This window comes from Eumetopias jubatus, unplaced genomic scaffold (assembly GCF_037043125.1).
Source record: "Eumetopias jubatus isolate StellerSeaLion01/CBP00866 unplaced genomic scaffold, mEumJub1_p1.0 scaffold_3, whole genome shotgun sequence".
In the NCBI taxonomy this organism is placed as follows: Eukaryota; Metazoa; Chordata; class Mammalia; order Carnivora; family Otariidae; genus Eumetopias; species Eumetopias jubatus.
Genome location: NW_028274809.1, coordinates 109834472 through 109852278, shown reverse-complemented (window position 1 = coordinate 109852278; position 17807 = coordinate 109834472). Strand labels below are relative to the sequence as shown.

General features: G+C 46.0%; 1 protein-coding gene across 1 annotated transcript in view; it reads right to left on the bottom strand.

Moving 5' to 3' along the window:
• MYO7B (myosin VIIB) overlaps positions 1 to 16941 on the bottom strand; it is an 82605-nt gene extending 65664 nt beyond the window's left edge. Inside the window, exons 1-5 of the mRNA XM_088021968.1 lie at positions 16816 to 16941; positions 9060 to 9209; positions 7832 to 7984; positions 6194 to 6378; positions 3229 to 3350 (exon numbers count right to left, since the gene is read on the bottom strand). Coding sequence (XP_087878094.1) covers positions 3229 to 3350; positions 6194 to 6378; positions 7832 to 7984; positions 9060 to 9209; positions 16816 to 16941 — 736 coding nt within the window. The remainder of the gene's footprint in view (positions 1 to 3228; positions 3351 to 6193; positions 6379 to 7831; positions 7985 to 9059; positions 9210 to 16815) is intronic.
• Between the last annotated feature and the right edge of the window lie 866 nt (positions 16942 to 17807).

Genomic DNA, 17807 nt, shown 5'->3' with positions numbered 1-17807 from the left:
GATGGGGGAGGCAGGAAAGCTTCTGAGGGAGTGTGGGAACAGATTTGTATTTTAGAAAGATTGCTCAGGCTGAAGCGGGGCTGGCTTCGAGAGGGCAAGCTTGCAGGGAGAGTAGCAACAGCTGGCAGGGACTAGGCTCAGAGGAGGAGGTCAGAGCAGAAGGCATTTGGACTGCAGCATGATCCAAAGTGCATTTCATAGAGCTGTTTCTGCAAGATGATTCGAGCCACAATAAGAAAGACCCTTTGCATTGCGTCTTACTGCATACACACCCCCACCTGCACACATTAGTAAAAGAAAATATTCAGTACTGGTTCTGACCAAGAACGATGCACTGGGGTATTTTCTATTCTATGCAATTTAATTTGTCCTAAAAGACTGATTTCATGACCCATTGGTGGGTTGGGATGCAGGTTGACAATACTACCATACAGCATTAGTCCCATGAGAAAAGGAGAAGAGTTCCTTGGTGTCCCCCTTGAGGTATCCCGACAGACAGCAGAGGCTCCTGTAGGGCTAGCTATGCTTGGGAAACCTACTTCATGTTGTTGAACCCGGTGGCAGATTTCTCTTCAAGAAAGAGCCTGACATAGGCCCCTTTGGGTAGAAATTGGCAAGCTGATTCTGAAATGTATATGGAAAGGTAAAGCACCTACAATGGCCAAATTTGAAAAGAACAAAACTGGAGGTCGTGATTGAAAAACTGACTAAGCTATAGAACTAAGCTACAGAAATCCAGACGGTGTGGCACTGGCAGAAGGGTAAGTCAGAGAGCAACAGAACAGAATAGAGAATCCAGAAACAGACCACACATGGATGGCCAACTGATTTTAGACAAAGGTGCAAAGGGCACTCAATGGAGAAAGAATAGTCTTTTTGACAAATGGGGCTGAAATTATTGGATGGCCTTCTGAAAGAAAAGAAGAAAAAGGGAAGGAAAAAAAATGAGAAAAAGGCAGAAACTCGACTTATACCTTGCACCGTAGAAAAAATCAACACAAAACAGATCAGGGACCTAAATGTAAAAGCTAAAACTGCACCACATCTAGAAGAAAACATAAAAGAAAATCTCTGGATTAGGCAAAGATTTCTTTTTCTTTCTTTTTTTTTTTAGAGAGGGAAAGGGGAGGGGAAGAGGGAGAGAGAGAATTTAGCGGAGCGGGACACGGAGTTCGATCTCATGACTCTGAGATCATGACCTGAGCCAAAATCAAGAGCTGAATGCTTAACCGACTGAGCCACCCAGGTGCCCCAAAGATTTCTTAAATATGACACCAAAGGCATGATCAATAACAGAAACAAAAATAAATTGAACTTTATGGAAATCAAAAACTTCTGGCCTGTAAAAGACACTGTTGAAAGAATGAAGGGACAAACTACAGACGGGGGCAAAATATTTGCAAAACACATATCTTATAAGGGGCTTGTATCCAGAAGATATAAAGAACTCATAAATTATTAATAAGGAAACAACTCAATTTAAAAATGGGCAAAAGGTTTGAATAGACACAGAGAAGATACACAGATAGGAAATAAGCCCATGAAAAGATGCCATTAGCCATTAGGGAAATTTGAATTAAAACTCTGATGAGACACCACTCTGCTCCTACTGGAGTAGCAAACACCCTGACGGTACCAAGTGCTGGCGAAGATGTGGAGCGACCAGGACTCTCATATTTTGCTGCTGGGAATGCAAGATGGTACAGCCACTTTGGGAAACATTTTGGCAGTTTGTGACAAAGGTAAATGGCTCACCAAAATCTGACCCAACAATTTCATGCCTAACATGTTTATTCAGGAGAAAAACACATGTTCACACCAAAACCTATATGCAACTGTCTGTAAAGCTTTATTCATAATCACTAAAAACTATAAACAACCCGGGTGTCTTTCAGCTGGTGAATAGACAAACTGTGACACTTCTACGTCCATAAAAGAAATGAATTATTGATGCAGACAACGACATGAAAAATCCCAGATGCATTATGCTAACAAAAGTAGGCAGACCCAAAAGACGGCACACCATATGATTTCATTTATATAACGTTCTGGAAAAGATAAAACTACAGTTAACCCTTGAACAATGTGGGGGTTAAGGGTGCTAACTCCCTGTGCAGTTGAAAATCTGTGTATAACTTCTGACTCCCCAGAACTTAACTACTGATATCCCACTGTTGACCGGAAGCCTTACTGATAACATAGTCAATTAACACATCTTGTATGTTATATGTATCATGTACTGTCTTCTCACAATAAAGTAATCTAGAGAAAAGAATTTATTGAAAAAAGTCCACGTTAGTGGACCTGCACAATTCAAACCCTCATTGTTCAAGGGTCAACTGTATCGAGGGGAAAATAGACAAATCAGTGGTTGCCAAAGGTTGGGGTTGGGAAGAGAGTTGACTACAAGGGAAGGGAAGCTTGGGGCTGATAGGAACATTTCATACATGACTAAGATGGGCATTCTATGACTGTATGAGTTTGTCAAAACTCATACTGTATATTGAAAAAGGTGAACTTGTACTGTATGTAAAGCATACCTGTGTTATAAAGAAACAGAGAAAGCGCGCTGACCGTGGCTGGTCACTAGGGGTCCAAGTCACACATTTCTGGGCTGCCCCCACCAGAGACGGAGTGAGGGGGCATGGGCCTGGCATTGCACCCAATGCAGGCCTCCTCTAATGGGCACTTTGCTCTGAGCTCCCCCTCGGGCTAGCCAAGACCCTGGCAGATCCGCACACAGCTTGAACCTCATTCCACCCAATTCCACTCTTCCCTTTCCTGAGTGTCCTACAGGTACCCCAGTCAGGATGCTTTTCTTGCTTGTTGCTGCCACTTCCCCCTTCGTCTTGCTCAGGGGTTCTCCTCAGCCGACCTCTTGCAGTCTTAACACCAGCTTAGCAACTGCCTCACAGGTGACCCAAGCGGACACACCCAGCATTTCCCAAACCAATTTCATCTCAGAGTCCTTATTTAAAAGGAATACTTGTCTTGATCCTGTGAAAAACACACTTAGTGAAAGCTTGTAAGGTTATCAGTTTTGTCCCTTTGTGCTTCCCAGGAACCCCCATACTACCATCCACCACGGGCTCGTTTTTCCTGCCCTGAGGGATCCGAGAAATCGCAGAAAGGGTATGATCCTCTCCCTCCCCACAGGCACCTCCTGGCAGGAAGGTTCCAGCCTGCAGGGCCAGGGGAGGGGGGCTGGTCCTGAGGGTGACCACTCACCTTCCAGGATGGGATTGGCCTCCAGGACCTGCTGCTCAATCCACGAATGCTGGCCGCTGACAGTGGCCAGGAACTGCAGGATGAGCTTGGTGGTCTCCGTCTTCCCTGCCCCAGACTCCCCACTGCAAAGAGGACCCTCAGGGAGTCAGTCTGTCAAACAGCCATGTCTTCAATACCCTCAACTATTCTGCAAACCCCCCACAGGCCCGCTTTCAGGTCTGAACGGGAATGCCCCCTCCCTGTGTACAAGTCCCACCACATTTCCCTGTGGGTCTCAGCTGTCTACTTTGTATTAGTTATTGCTGTGTTCATCTTTTCTGCCCTGCCTTGGATGTGAGCCCCTTGAGCGTGGTTGTATGTGGTTTATTCCAGTGTCACCGGCCCAGGGCTCAGTAACTACAGATGAATGAACAGGACCAGACGATGCAATATTTTGATGTAACATCCTCTCTATGAGCCGTGAGTTTATGTGGGCCAGAGGGGAGACTGTGACTCCGGGTTGTAGGTTTTGAGCCCCACGTTGGGTGTAGAAATTATGTAAAAAAAAAAAAAAAATTTAAAAACAACCAACAATTGAGGAAAATCAGAAGTAACATAAAGGGGGAAGATTAGTTATGGTCCCTCTGGTCAGAGAACATCATGCAGCCATTAGAACCAAGTCTATACAGAGCTCTCAATTACCTGGACAATGCTTATTAGGTACAGTAAAGTGACAAATGTCCCTACTATTCAGTAGAATTTTAACTAAGTGGATAGGGGAAGCTTTTTCTTCCAAAAGTATCTAGGAATTTTTTCTGACAATATTTTTCTGAAATTTTATAAAATTTCCATATTGAAGATATATTAATTTCATAATGGTGAGGTATGAAAACTAGTTTTTAAAAGTTTCTTAAGGAGTTTAATGAAGTTAAAAATATACTCGTGTCTGGCATATTGCACACACTCGGGTTTGTAGTTGATTACTGTACTATTGTTGAGGCTTGCATGTCACTTTTGGGTAAATTATTTTTCATTATGGGAAATGTCAAACATTACAAATGGAGGCTGAATAGTGTCTTGCTAGTAAAAGCAATGCCTGTCACCTGGTTAGAAATGCAGGCTCCTAGGCCCACCCAGCTCTGCTCAGTCAGAATCTGCATTTTCAAAAGATACCCAGGAGATTCCTGCACCTTATGGTTTGCATTATGAGCTCCCACAGTCCCATTTCCAGCTTCAACTCCTGGCCCATTTTGTTTCCCACCCTGTACTATTTTGAAGCAAATACCAGACAAATACTGTTTCATCTGACAGTATTCATTTTAAGAAAAGTTTTGATCAAAAATGTTCACAGTTACTATGCCAGCCAAGTCAGTCCAATCAACAAACCTCCACTGCCTGCCTCGAACATAAGTTCCCCAAACAACCCTCCGAGGTAGAGACAGGGTACTGCGGGCAGAGAGGAGGTGACTTGCTTATGGCTTTTCTTATGGCCTTGAGGGAGGCGAGGGCAGGAAGAGAAGGCAGTTTGACTCAGAGTGACGTTCTGTTCATGCAAAAAGCCACAGATCAGGGTGCTCTGCCCTCCTCTTGAGCCACCGCTGTCCTGGAGGTGAAGGCTGGCCCGGTGAGCTTCCAGGCCAGCCTGGGGCCCAGCTCTGCTCGGGAGAGGCCTCTTGCAGTGAGGTTGGTCCTCCCAGTCCTGGGTGGCGAAGCACATTAGGAGCACACGGAGTGGACAGGCAGAGCCCAGGAGGGAGACAGAGCACCAGCCCTCCTTGGCGCATAATTCCATTCACTTCCCAAGAAGTGGAAGTCACCCCAGTTCACCTCTCGGTCTTCTTTCCAGTGCCCTGGGTTTGAATTCCCTACTTAACAGCTGTGTGTCTCTGGGAAAGGATCTCAGCCTCTCTGATGGTAAGTACCATGCCGCCCGCAACAGTAAAACAGGAATGAGAGTATCTACTTCAGAGAGTTGCTGAGAACAGTAAATGTGATCATCTATGCTATAGGACTTTGTTCTGGTCTCCGTGCCATCATCCCGTTCAGAGAGGCCATGCTTCGTCTGCCCTCCACCTACAGCAGCAGCCCCATCACGGTCTTTCCTCTTGCCCTGCAGTGCTGTTCTTCAAAGCTTTCATTACCTGCCTGAAAAATTGGCTTATTTATTGCCTATGTGTCTCCCCTTCTAGAATGTAAGCTCCATGAGGCAGGGATTTTAGTCCCTTTCATTTGCTGCTGTCTCCCCATAGTAGTACAATGTGGGGCATACAACTGGAGCACAGTGGGACCTCAAATGAGTGAATGAATGAATGAATGAAAGAATGAATGAACGACTTTACTATAGCTCCAAGCAATGTGCCCTGGAGGCAAATTCTGCCTCCTCCTTCCTTTCCCTCTCCCTGCCTTCCTTCCTTACCAGGAGGGCCTGTGCAAGAAGCAGGGAGGCCAGGCCAGGCCAGGCTGGGGGTCTTTGAAGCAGGGTCAGGACCTGGACTGGAGGAGGACATGTCCCTCCTGGGCCCCAGCAACCTGAGAGCTGGCCCCTGGACCTGCTGCTACCCCTGTCCTCACCTGAGGGCTGCCCAGAGATTTGTTTTTTTTTTAGTGAGACCTCTCCTGTTTGATCCCTGAGCCCCCTAGCATCTATCCTGGGTCCCATTCAATGTGCCCATCCCATTTTTCCTTCCTTGTCTCAGGAAATAGTCACTGAGGGCAGGGCAGTCCAGGCTCTGCTAATACAGTGGAAGAGCAGGTTCTGCAGGAAGGCAGCCTTGGAGGGACTTGTCAGGGTGGAGGGGCGGTAGGGGCCAGGTGCAGGCCAGGTGGGGTATTTGCCGTTGAAGGGGAGTCACTAAATAAAACAGACCAACGGGGGGCTGGTTGGGAGAGGTTTAGGGAGAGGAGGTGCTCCCTGCATTGCAAGACGTTCAGGGCCATGCCCGGCCCATCTGACTCCCACCAGGAATGTGGGGAGCCTGACCCCCACCTGATAATGCAGCATTGGTCCCTTTTGTTCCTCTTCATGTTGAAGTAGCAGTTGTTGGCTATGGCAAAGACGTGTGGGGGGAGTTCGCCCATGTGGTGCTTGTAATACAGCAGCACCTGCTCCGGGGTGTAGAGGGGCAGCACCTGGAATGGGTTCACGGCCACCAGGATGGAGCCTGTGTAGGTCTGGGGAAAGGAGCAGATGGTTAGTGCCCTCTGCTCTGAAGGCCCACACTGCCCGCTCCTGACCTTGGCCTGGGGTGCAACCCACTCAGGGCTACCAGGCCTGGCTGAGCCTGGCGGGGAAGTGGGGTCTGATTCTGGGCCAGGGAGACAAGACGCTCAGCTGCTCAGATCCTCCCTTTGGAAAGATGGGGGTGTTCACTATGAATGAGAGCTGGGGGCAGAGATTAAGTGAGGTGCTCTATGTTAAATGTTTAACATTTTATCTGGTATTTAGAAGGCTCAATAAAAATAGGCTGACTTTATGACATGAGTCTTCACCTGCCTCCCACAGGGGCCTCCGTGAGGCTGGCTTACAACGGTAGCCTCCACTGATCCCTCCTAGGATCCCCGGTCAGGACCACCTGCGCATCTGGAGCCCCCAGGATGCCCGACTGCCCCTCTGGGGGTGGGACAGGGGTAGTCACCTCATCAAGTCAGATGATTATCCACACCCCAGTTTTCATTTTAGGAATGGAGAGCTCAATCTCTCTGACTCCAAGGACTGTGACAACCAGATAAAAGAATGAAAGAATAAGCTCTTTGGTAAGGATAAAGGATAAGCTCATTTTAGCTTATTGGCGTTATCAGTCCCAGGAGCTCTGACTCACATTCAGGCAGAGTGGACTCAGCGTGCCTTGACCCCTCTCTCCTGCAGGGCCTCCTCACTCTCCTGACCAGCCCTCCCCTCTCTTTGGGGTCCGCTGCTCATTCTCCCACTGCTCTAATCATTCTAGAAAGGCTGCCCAGAGCCACCCCAGCCACCTCTCGCCAGGAGAGGCCCAGGTAGGCAGGGACTTCCTAGGCCACACCCAGTTAGGGCAGGGCTGGCGTCAGTTTTGAATGCTGCCTCTCCTGGGAATATCTGCATTGGAACAAGGATGTGAGCCTTAGGGCTGGGGTGAACCTCCCATCCACTGACAGGCTTTGGGAGAAGGACCCACATCTACCCACACAGCCCCTCTGGCCATCACAGGACTCATTTCACAGGCTGACAGGGGTTTTCTGCCTGGTGACTCTGTCTCTGCCACATGCCTAGGAAGGGGCCAGGCAGACAATGCCTACCCCCACGGCCTCTGGTCCATTTGGCCATCAGAGCAGGACTTCCACTGAGCCACAGTACTAATTGAGCACCTACTATGTGCCAGGCACTGTGCTGGCATGCTACACATCAGCTTTCTGAGACCTCAAAGGTATTATCACCCTACTCATTTTGGATCAGGGAGCAGAGATGGAGAAGCTTTAAGTTCCTTGTTCCTTGCCCACCTCATGTAGTGAGGGCACGGGCAGTGGGGACTGAACCAGCTGTGCCTGGCTCCAAACCCACAGTGCCTGTTTTTTTTCCCCCCTCCCAGCCAGGAGGTCAGTGCCTGTGGACCCAACCCCCCTGGCTGGTAGGTGGGAATGGGGGACTCACATAGATCTTGTGCTTCTGATAGCGGATCAGGAGGTTGTGCACCATGCCTGCCTCGTTCAACTCCCCCAGGCGGATCATGTCGTCCACGCCTTGTACTGAGTTGAGGTGCATGGGGCTGAGGGTGTCAAGGTCCTCTGCTCGGATCCAGTGTTCCTGGAACAAAGGACACAGACTTCCCTGAAGGGCGGCCAACCCGCTGCTCCTCTTCTCCAAGTTCCTAGCAGATCAGCTGACCTGGTGGCTTGACTAGTCTCTGGCGGAGGTCAAGGGAAACCTGAGGCAGGATCAGGGCAGACTGCGGTCGGAGAAAGAATGTGTCCAGAGCCAGGGGTCAGTGTATAGCTGGGGCTAATGGCACATTTCAGACCAGGGTCAGGGGAGCTCTTAGCCAGAAGTCAGATTTGGCTGTGATTAGGATCAGGGACAGTTTGCAGCTGGGGACCTCACAGATTGTTAGAATAAGAGCATTCAAGTAAAAGTGCTTTTTAAACTGTAAAACATCATTTTGCAAATAGAAGACATTATTGTTCATCTTTTCCTGGCTTCCCTAATATGGAGCTCATAGGTCACAGCCTAGAATCTTCTCCCTGGAGGTCAAGTTTCCACATGCCCCATGCTGTAGCACCTCAGCAAAGAGGTCAGCACGAGGAGGACTAAAGGGACCAGCTGGACCCCTCACACTGCATGCCCTTCCCCAGGGCACTGTGCTTGGCCGGGCTTGCTCCCCTAACCCCGGGTGGCTGAGCTGCAGCCCTGCAGGCCACCCCAGTTTCCCACTTCTCTCTCACCTGGGCTGTTTTGTTCAGCATGAGCTGAGCCTCATCCCCTTCCTCCTCACATTCTGCGGCCTCTTCGCCATGTATTTTTCTCAAACACCTTTCCATTTCTCCTTTTTGTCCTTCCAGCTCACCTTCTTTACTTTGCAAACCCGCTTTCTGCCGCCCTCTCCTCTCTGCCACAGACCTTTCCACACTTCACTCCTTCCTGCTCCCCTAATTGGTCAAGTTTTCCAACTACCAACTTGCTCCCTGCTCTTTGATTATAGAAACACTCCCCAAGACAGACCCGTGATGTTTACCATGACAAGACCCCACTGTGGTCTGTCCTGCCAGGTAGGATTCCCCCACTTGGTCTCTGGAACCCCTGGTGTCGGGGAGCAGCACCAGAAGAGGAGAGGGGCTCAGGGCCCTGGAGGGATGGGGGTAGGGGTGGTAGGTGCCATACTGACCTTGCCCTCATCATCTTCAACCAAGATCTTGCCAGGCTTTGTTTCCTTGACAATGCACCCTATGGCCACACTGGTCTTGTTGGCAGAGAGGGGGCTCAGCCACACATGGTCACCCTGGAGAGCAGAGAGAAGACAGTGGTCAGATGCTGCCTGCTCCACATTCCCCTTCCTGCTCAAGACTTACCCTCTCCTGGGGGCTGTCCCCTCCAACCAGGACTTCCCAAGTTGGCTGGGGTGCGCTCTTCCCCCCCTTCCTCATGCTCCTCCTCATCTTTCCCTCTCCTTCTTCCTTCCCTCCTTCCCTGCCCTCTCTTGCTCTCGCCAGGATGGTAGTGAGAGGTGGGAGGTAGCAGGGGAAGATTCCCTGGCCTTGCTTGGTTCTAGGAAACAGACAAGCCATATTTGCAGGAAAACAGTCCCACTGTGAGTTGGAAAAAGTCTTTGCCCTGTAAATAGCCCTATAGCACCCAAACCCTTTGGTTGGGGAGAAGCAAAGACCAAACTCTCACTAGGTTTCTGCTAGCCTGCAACATGGCATTGACCCACATGAATTTCCTTCTGGTCCAAGAAAGCTCACTCCATTCAAAGAGGAGTAATCCAAAAGGAATCAGCACAGGTCTACGTACAAAGATACTGAAATCCAAAAGGAGGAAAGGAGGGGGTGAATTATTCTCACCAGGGAAAAACCAACCAACCAACCAACAAAAATGTCATGCAACAGTGGAAAGTTGTGGCCATGTACTTCACCATGGCTTCCAAAATCTAACTGAAGAGTAGAGCTGGAGCAAGACCTCAGAAATCAGATACTGAGGCAACTGAAAAGGATAAGATATGAATTGGCAAAGCTTGAGAAAGAAATGGAAGAAAAGAGATAAACATGGACCAGAAACAAAAACAGAATTGGAAATAGCAGAGGAACAAGCACTACTATATTAAAAGCACAGTGAAGATCACTGAAGACAGGAGGAGAGAGTGAGAAGAAGGACACACAAACGTTTAAAGTGAGAATTAGGAAGAAAAAGATAGATAAGGAAGATGGACAAAAATACACATAAGTGCCCAAAGAAGGTAACTAGAAATAAAACCCAGGAAAATTATTTAAAGATATAATTCAAGACAACTTTCCAGAAATAAAAGAAGCCTTGCATCTGTGGATTGAAAGCACACTGGGTCCCAGGAAATAAAGACAAAGAAAAATCAGCTCTAGGACATAGATTAGTAAAGATTATTGAACTTAGAAAATAAAGAAGTAAGTTTGGGGATGTAGCCAGACAAAAAGATAAGTTCACTTATAAGGAGAAAATTCAGGACAAAGTCAAATCCTATGTGAGGGCCGAACCACTCCTACAAAGATCTCAAGAAAAGAGCAACCCACCTATTAGGATGGCCACTATCAAAAAAGCAGAAAACAACAAGTGTTAGAGAGGATGTAGAGACATTGGAACTGTTATACACTGTTGGTGGGATTGTAAACTGGTGCAGCCACTGGGGAAAACAATATGGAGGTTCCTCAAAAAATTAAAAATAGAACTACCCTATGACCTAGCAATCCCACTTCTGAGTATACATCCAAAGAAATTCAAAAAAAGATCTTGAAGACATATTTGTACTCCCATGCATTGCAGCATTATTCACAATAGTCATATGTGAAAGCAACCCAAGAGTCCATTGACAGATAAGAAAATGAACAAAATGTGATATATACATACAATGGAATATCATGCAGCCCCCCCCCCCCACACACACACAAAAGGAATCCTATCATATGGTACAATGCGGATGGACCTCCAGGACATTATGCTAAGTGAGATAAGCCAGTCACAAAAGGACAAATGCTGCATTATTTCACTCATAAGAAGTATCTAAAGTAGGGATATGCATCGATACCCTTGGGGCTTAGTGCGTCAGAGAGGGCTTCTGCAGAGTGTCCTATGCTCAAACATCTCTGCTCTCTATTTAGAAGGGGGCGTTCCCATCTTTAGGGTGCAAGAAGATGCTAGAGGATGGCGCCAGTTTAGGTGCCACTAAAGATCAAGAGAAATTCATAGGAAAATGGAAAAGCAAAAGTTTTGATGTTTTGCTTTGGATTTCGCCAGGTTAATCAACTTCCTGAGTCCTCTTTTCAGAAAGGTACCCTATGGCCGTTAATGGAAGAGGTGCTTAGACTGGAACCCTGATGCAGTATTAATCAGTATCCAAAAAAATTCCTCCCCATCTACCACGATGGTTAGCTTGGTTGACTCTGGTACAAATCCCAACCCTTCTCAGTTACTTAAAATCTTAAGGGTCAATAGGACCAAAAGGAAAAAAGAGCTCAGTTTCCTATCCACTTGTTTTTGTCTTCAAGTTTTCCTCTTCCAATACTACAAAAATTGTTATGGAAAAGGAAAGGGAAGGTTCAGAAGTTTTACCTTTTAGTTTATCAAGTTAAATCAACCTGGGTGGTCCATTTGTCAAAAGGTGAGTAAGAAAGTTGATAATAAAATATATAAAAATTAACACACTAAATGTTTGAAAAGTCTTTTAAATGTCATACATATAAGAGAAAAGTGCACATATCATAAGAACACAGCTTGAGGAGGGATGCCTGGGTGGCTCAGTTGGTTAAGCAGCTGCCTTCGGCCTGGGTCATGATCCCAGGGTCTTGGGATTGAGTCCCACATCGGGCTCCTTGCTCAGCAGGGAGCCTGCTTCTCCCCCTCTCTCCCCCTGCTTGTGCTCTCTGTGTCAAATAAAAAAAAAAAACAAAACACAGCTTGAGGAATTATCACAATTATTGTCATCAAGGTAAAAAAATAGAACATAACCAGCATCCCAGAGGTTCCCCACCTCTTCCTTCCCAGTTGCTCTGCCACCCCCTTTCTCCTCCTCAAATGTAGCCATTACTTTGACTTTTAACACCATAGAATAGTTTTATCTATTTTTAAATGTTATATAAATGGAATCATACAGCATGTAAAAAAAAGTATCTAAAGTAGTTAAAATCATAGAAAGAGAAGGTAGAAAGGTGGTTGCCAAAGGCTGGAGAAGGAAGGGAAAACAGTGTTTAATGAGCACCGAATTCCAAGTTTGCAAGATAAAAAGTCCTCAGATCCATTCACAACAATGTGAATATACTTAATACTGAACTGTACGCTTAAAAATGGTTAAGACGGTAAATTTAATGTTGTGTGTTTTTTACCACAATGGAAAAAAAAAGAAAAAAGAAATCAAATAATTTTTTACCCAAATTGTCATTCACTGGAATATAAAGGCAACAAGAATTTTTGAAGTTGTAATATTATTCCCATTAGCCTTCTGGGAAAAAAAATTGGGGAACAAACTCCAGTCGATAGTACAAGGAATGAAAATAGATTCACACCAACACACATGATCATGAAGTTTCAAAATACTTGGGACAAAGAGAAAATCATGAAAAGCTTTCAGAGAGAAAAAAATAAGTTTTATACAAAGGCTTAAAAATTAGAATGGTATCAGACTTTTCAACAGCAATGCTGGAAGCCAGAAGACAACGTGGAGTATACATCTTCACAATTCTCAGGGAAAATTCTATCCAGTATGGAACCCTATGTCCAGCTGACATTCACATTTGACCAGGCATAATTTAGACATGAAAGTTGTTAAAAAACATTTACCTCCTATGTACCCTTTCTCAGCAAGGTATTATAGGATCTGCTAGATCAAAATGAGGGAGTAAACTGAGAGAAAGACCTCGGTTCCAGGAAAAGGGATTCAGTATAAAGGAGAGGCGAAAGGCATATTCAGGGTGGCTGTGAAGGAGACCCCAAGTTGATGTCAAGATGTATGCCTCCACAAGAAACAACAAATTTTGGAGAGGTCGTGGAGAAAGGGGAACCCTCTTACACTGTTGGTGGGAATGCAAGTTGGTACAGTCACTTTGGAAAACAGTGTGGAGGTTCCTCAAAAAATTAAAAATAGAGCTACCCTATGACCCAGCAATTGCACTACTGGGTATTTACCCCAAAGACACAGATGTAGTGAAAAGAAGGGGCATATGAACCTCAATGTTCATAGCAGCAATGTCCGCAATAGCTAAACTGTGGAAAGAGCCAAGATGCCCTTCAACAGATGAATGGATAAAGAAGATGTCCATCTATACAATGGAATATTACTCAGCCATCAGAAAGGATGAATACCCAACTTTTGCATCAATATGGATGGGACTGCAGGAGATTATGCTAAGTGAAATAAGTCAAGCAGAGAAAGTCAATTATCATATGGTTTCACTTATTTGTGGAACATAAGGAATAGCATGGAGGATATTAGGAGAAGGAAGGGAAAAATGAAGGGGGGGAAATCGGAGGGAGAGACGAACCATGAGAGACTATGGACTCTGAGAAACAAACTGAGGGTTTTAGAGAGAAGGGGGGTGGGGGAATGGGTTAGCTGCATGGAGCACTGGGTGTTATGCACAAACAATGAATCATGGAACACTACATCAAAAACTAATGAGGTAATGTATGGTGACTAACATAACAATAAAAATTTAAAGAAAAAAAAGAAAAACAAACTAATGATGTAATGTATGGTGACTAACATAACATAATAAAATAAAATAAAATAAATTTAAAAAATGTATGCCTCAGAAGTAGAAGATATAGTGGAGCTATTGCAAGTCAGCAACTCTGGGAGAGATTTCCTTCTGAGGATGAGACTGGCTGAAGTCCCTATGAATCAGAACATTTTGAGAGTAGACTGACATATGTGGGAGAAAGCTGGGGGTTAAAGGCATGATAAATACACAGAAAACTAAACAGGTGGAGAAAAGACAATGATAAAGTCTAGGAAAGGAAAGCACAGTGCTAGGAGTACACTGCTGGCTCAACTGGGAGTAGCATTTACTTAGATAAAATAAGTAAACCCTGTATACAGATCTGATCAGAGCTTAACAATCTGGGGAGGACAGAGACACAGGTAGTATACTTCTGAGTGCCCGGGATAGGGGTAGGCTCAAGGAGCTAAGGCTTTTCTTACATGGTGGGAAGTCAGTAATAGATGATGCCTGAAGCCAAAAACTCAAATAGCACTGTGAGCATGTTCTTTCTAAACACAGAGGGAAATATCAAAGAACCAACTAGAAGGTTTGATAGTGATCACCTCTGAGGAAGAGGAAGTGGGGGACTGATTCTTTAAATGGTGTGTCTATACCATTTAAAATGAAAACTAAATTAAAGCAAGGAACAGTTGCTGTAGGATACAGAAAACCAGCATGAGCAATGTACTGCCTAAGTGAACTAATCAAATCACATCAGAAACCCCAGAGACCCAGGAGAAGCTTTCTTACAACGAGGATGGAATTGCAGTGAGCAGCTGAAATGGCTGGTAGCTCACCACAGCAAGAAGATGAAAAGTCAAAGGTAGACGATGGGCATCTCATAGCAAACTTGACATTAACCAGAGATGAAAAGGAGAGACACCATTTCTGATCCAGACTTAGTGAGGAGGTGTGAACCCGACTTGGGCCGGAAGAAGAAATCAAAGAATGTGACTTTTGTTCCATCTATGTGGCCAAAGCTCTCCTAGGAAACAACTGAGAAACCAGGTAGCAGAAAATAGAGCTTCTTCGTGAGCACTATCAGCAGGAAAACCTGTGCAAGAGCAGCTGAATCAGGAAAAGAATGAAGAAGAGAAATAGCAGCAGCTATCAGCTGCAAAGAAAGTCAGAGTCTCTACTGAGATTTAAGAAACGGAGTAGGAGTTGCAGGGAGTGGGGAGATCCTCAGAGTCCTCGCTGTTCTTTGTGGTGAGAAATACCTGACAACTAGCTGCAGGAAGAGCTCTTGCTGGAGAGAAGGTGGGAATGCCCCAGCCTGAGACCGAAATTACTGCAAGGAAGCTCAAAGAATCGAAGCCATGAACAATCTGGTTCCTGGAGACCTAGGCCTTCACACTAACGTCTCCCCCAAAGGGTGGACTGTTGGCCTACTTGCCGAAACAGGCACCGTGCCCTGATACTGGCTGCCCATCCGTGATGTCTTTCTCTTCCCATAGTGGAAGAGACGGGCCTAGAAATGGTCTGTGTCTGCATGTACTTAGATAAATGGAGAGTCAGATGGGTCATCAAGGGCTCTTCAGCAGCAGGTCTCTGGTCTAAGTTCCAGTGCAGGTCCATCAGTAGACCCACAGAAGCCTGTCCCTTCTGCAGGGACAGATGGCATGGTTGCTGCTGGTGCCAAAGACCCTGTTTTTCCCAGGAATGCTTTCCAGTGCCTGGTCATCATGCCACCTCCCCATCTGATAAAGTATGGTTGAGGACAAGGTATGATCCATTTACCTACCATCAAGCGAACAAATGTTTATGGCTTCATGCATTGGGACTGGGCCAATCTAACAGAGAGGTGCTTTGAATTTCAAAATATTTCCAACCAGTCTTGTGTATTGAAGGGTTTCCAGCCCCTCTGCCCATAGGTATGTAAACATTCATAGTTCTCATTTGGAAGGAAGATGGGGTTTCATTAATGTGACTGAGGACCATGCTCTGCCCAGGGTCTTGGGGTGGTTCAGAATGTGTGGCAGCACGAGGTTCTGGGTTTTCTCACTTGTCCATAGGGTAGGGGGTAGAGAAGCTGGTGATCATGGCAAAGAGAGGTCTATTTGCCTGTTCCTCCTTAAGTCAGCTACCACATGATGGGATCCCCAAAGCCAAAATCAGGGGAAATCTAATGGTTGAAACAATACACTGGCAGTGCAAGATCAAATCACCTTCTTTAAGTCTTCAATTTTTGAGGACTCCTCTCTCCCCAATTCATGGGGTTCTTGGAGAGTACCATCTCTTCCACCTCAGGGGTGGGGCAAGTGATCCAGTCCAATCCACTCATCCTATCCCCTCAGCTGCCAGAAAGGGATGCTGTATACAATGCATAATTTGTAAATCCTCAGTGTGTGGTCCAGGCCGGAGCTTCCAGTAGTAATAGAATTCAAACCACACATGAAATTGAAAATGTTCAAGTGGCCACATTTAAAATGTAAAGAGAAACAGGTGAAATTAATTTTATGAATGTTGTTATTTAACCCAATAGACTCAAAAGATTATCATTTAAATGGGTAAGCAATGTGATCCTGGAGTCCCGGGATCGAGTCCCACATCGGGCTCCCTGCTCAGCAGGGAGTCTGCTTCTCCCTCTGACCCTCTTCCCTCTCGTGCGCTCTATCTCTCATTCTCTCTCTCTCAAATAAATAAATAAAATCTTTAAAAAAAATAAAATAAATGGGTAAGCAATGTAAAAATTGTTAGTGAGATGTTTTACATTCTTTGTTCATGCTGAGTCCTTGGATCTGCCGTGTGCTTTCGACTTATAGCACATCCCGGTTTGGAGCAGACAGGTTTGCAGCACTCAGTACAACCTGGGGCTCATGCCACCACTGTGTACAGAGCAGATGTAGCCCTGACACCAATCTGCTCCCAGTACTTTCCCAGAAGCACCACGACCTGATTCCCTCTGGGCCTTTGCATGTACTGTTTCCTTTGCCTAGACCACTCTCCCCCACTGTACACATTCAGAACATCTAGCGGTCCTAAAGTTGTTATCAAAGTTTGGGATTACATGTGGCTTCCAATGACCCAGTGTAACCCTCCCAACAATGGTGTCATCTTTCCTATCTCACCACAAAGATGGAAGTGGTAGTGTTGGGATTTGAACCACGGCTGGTCTGGTTCCAAGAGGTACCCTGAGATGGCGGGAGGAGGAGGTTGAAGCAGGTTGGAGGAAGACTGGAGGAGTGGGTGTCAGCTGACCGGGGCAACAGTTGTGGTCTTGTACATCAGAAGCTGTAGCTTCTCCTCCTTCCCACCCTTGGGAAGGATCATCAGGTCACAAAGGGCACTACCCCTGATGTCCCAAGAAGTCTCGGACAGCCCCATGTTCATCCGACAGATGGTAAAACTAAGGTCTAGAGAACTGAAAGCTTGGCCAAGGTCACACAGCAAGCTAATGGCAGAACTTTCCAGAGCAGCAAGTTAGCCATTTTCTTTGAGAAAGGAACCCTCAGCTGCTGCTGGGGAAACCCCCACCTCACTCCTGGCCTGGCTATACTTCTGAAGTGTGAAAATCAAATATCTCCCAACTCAAACCCTATTTTAATTATATTAGAAGAATTTACAAACCTGGGGCCAGTTGGTGGGTGGTGGAGGAGGTGGGGAGGTGGTGGGGGGGAGGGGGTCTGCTGCTAATTGCTTTCAAAAAAATAAACTTTTCCCATAATGTAGTTATTCAGTATGTTTGCATTTTCTTAACAATAGAGATTAAAGCAAACATTAAAGTAGACAGAACCGTGTCCTCCCCAAATTCATATGTCAAAGCTTTATCCCCCAATGTAACTGTATGTGGAGATAGGACCTTTAAAAAGGTAATTAAGGTTAAATGAGGTCAAAGAGGTACAGCCCCAATCTGGTAGGATTGGTGTCTCTAGGAGAGGAAGAGACACCAGAGAGTGGTGTGTGTGTGTGCATGTGTGTGTGCGTGTGTGCAAAGAAGGAAGGCCAAGGGAGAAGGTGGCTGTCTGCAAGGCAGAAAGAGAGGTCTCACCAGACACTAACCCTGCTGGCACCTCAATATTGGACTTCTAGTCTCCAAGACTGTGAGGGAAGAAATTTCTGCTGTTTAAGTGGCCCAGTCTGTGGTATGTGTTATGGTATTTTGTTATGGCATGGTTTTGCAGAGCAGACTAAGAACCGCTTTGAAGTCAGAAAGACCTTGGTTCTCATCCCTACTCTACATTCCATGAGCT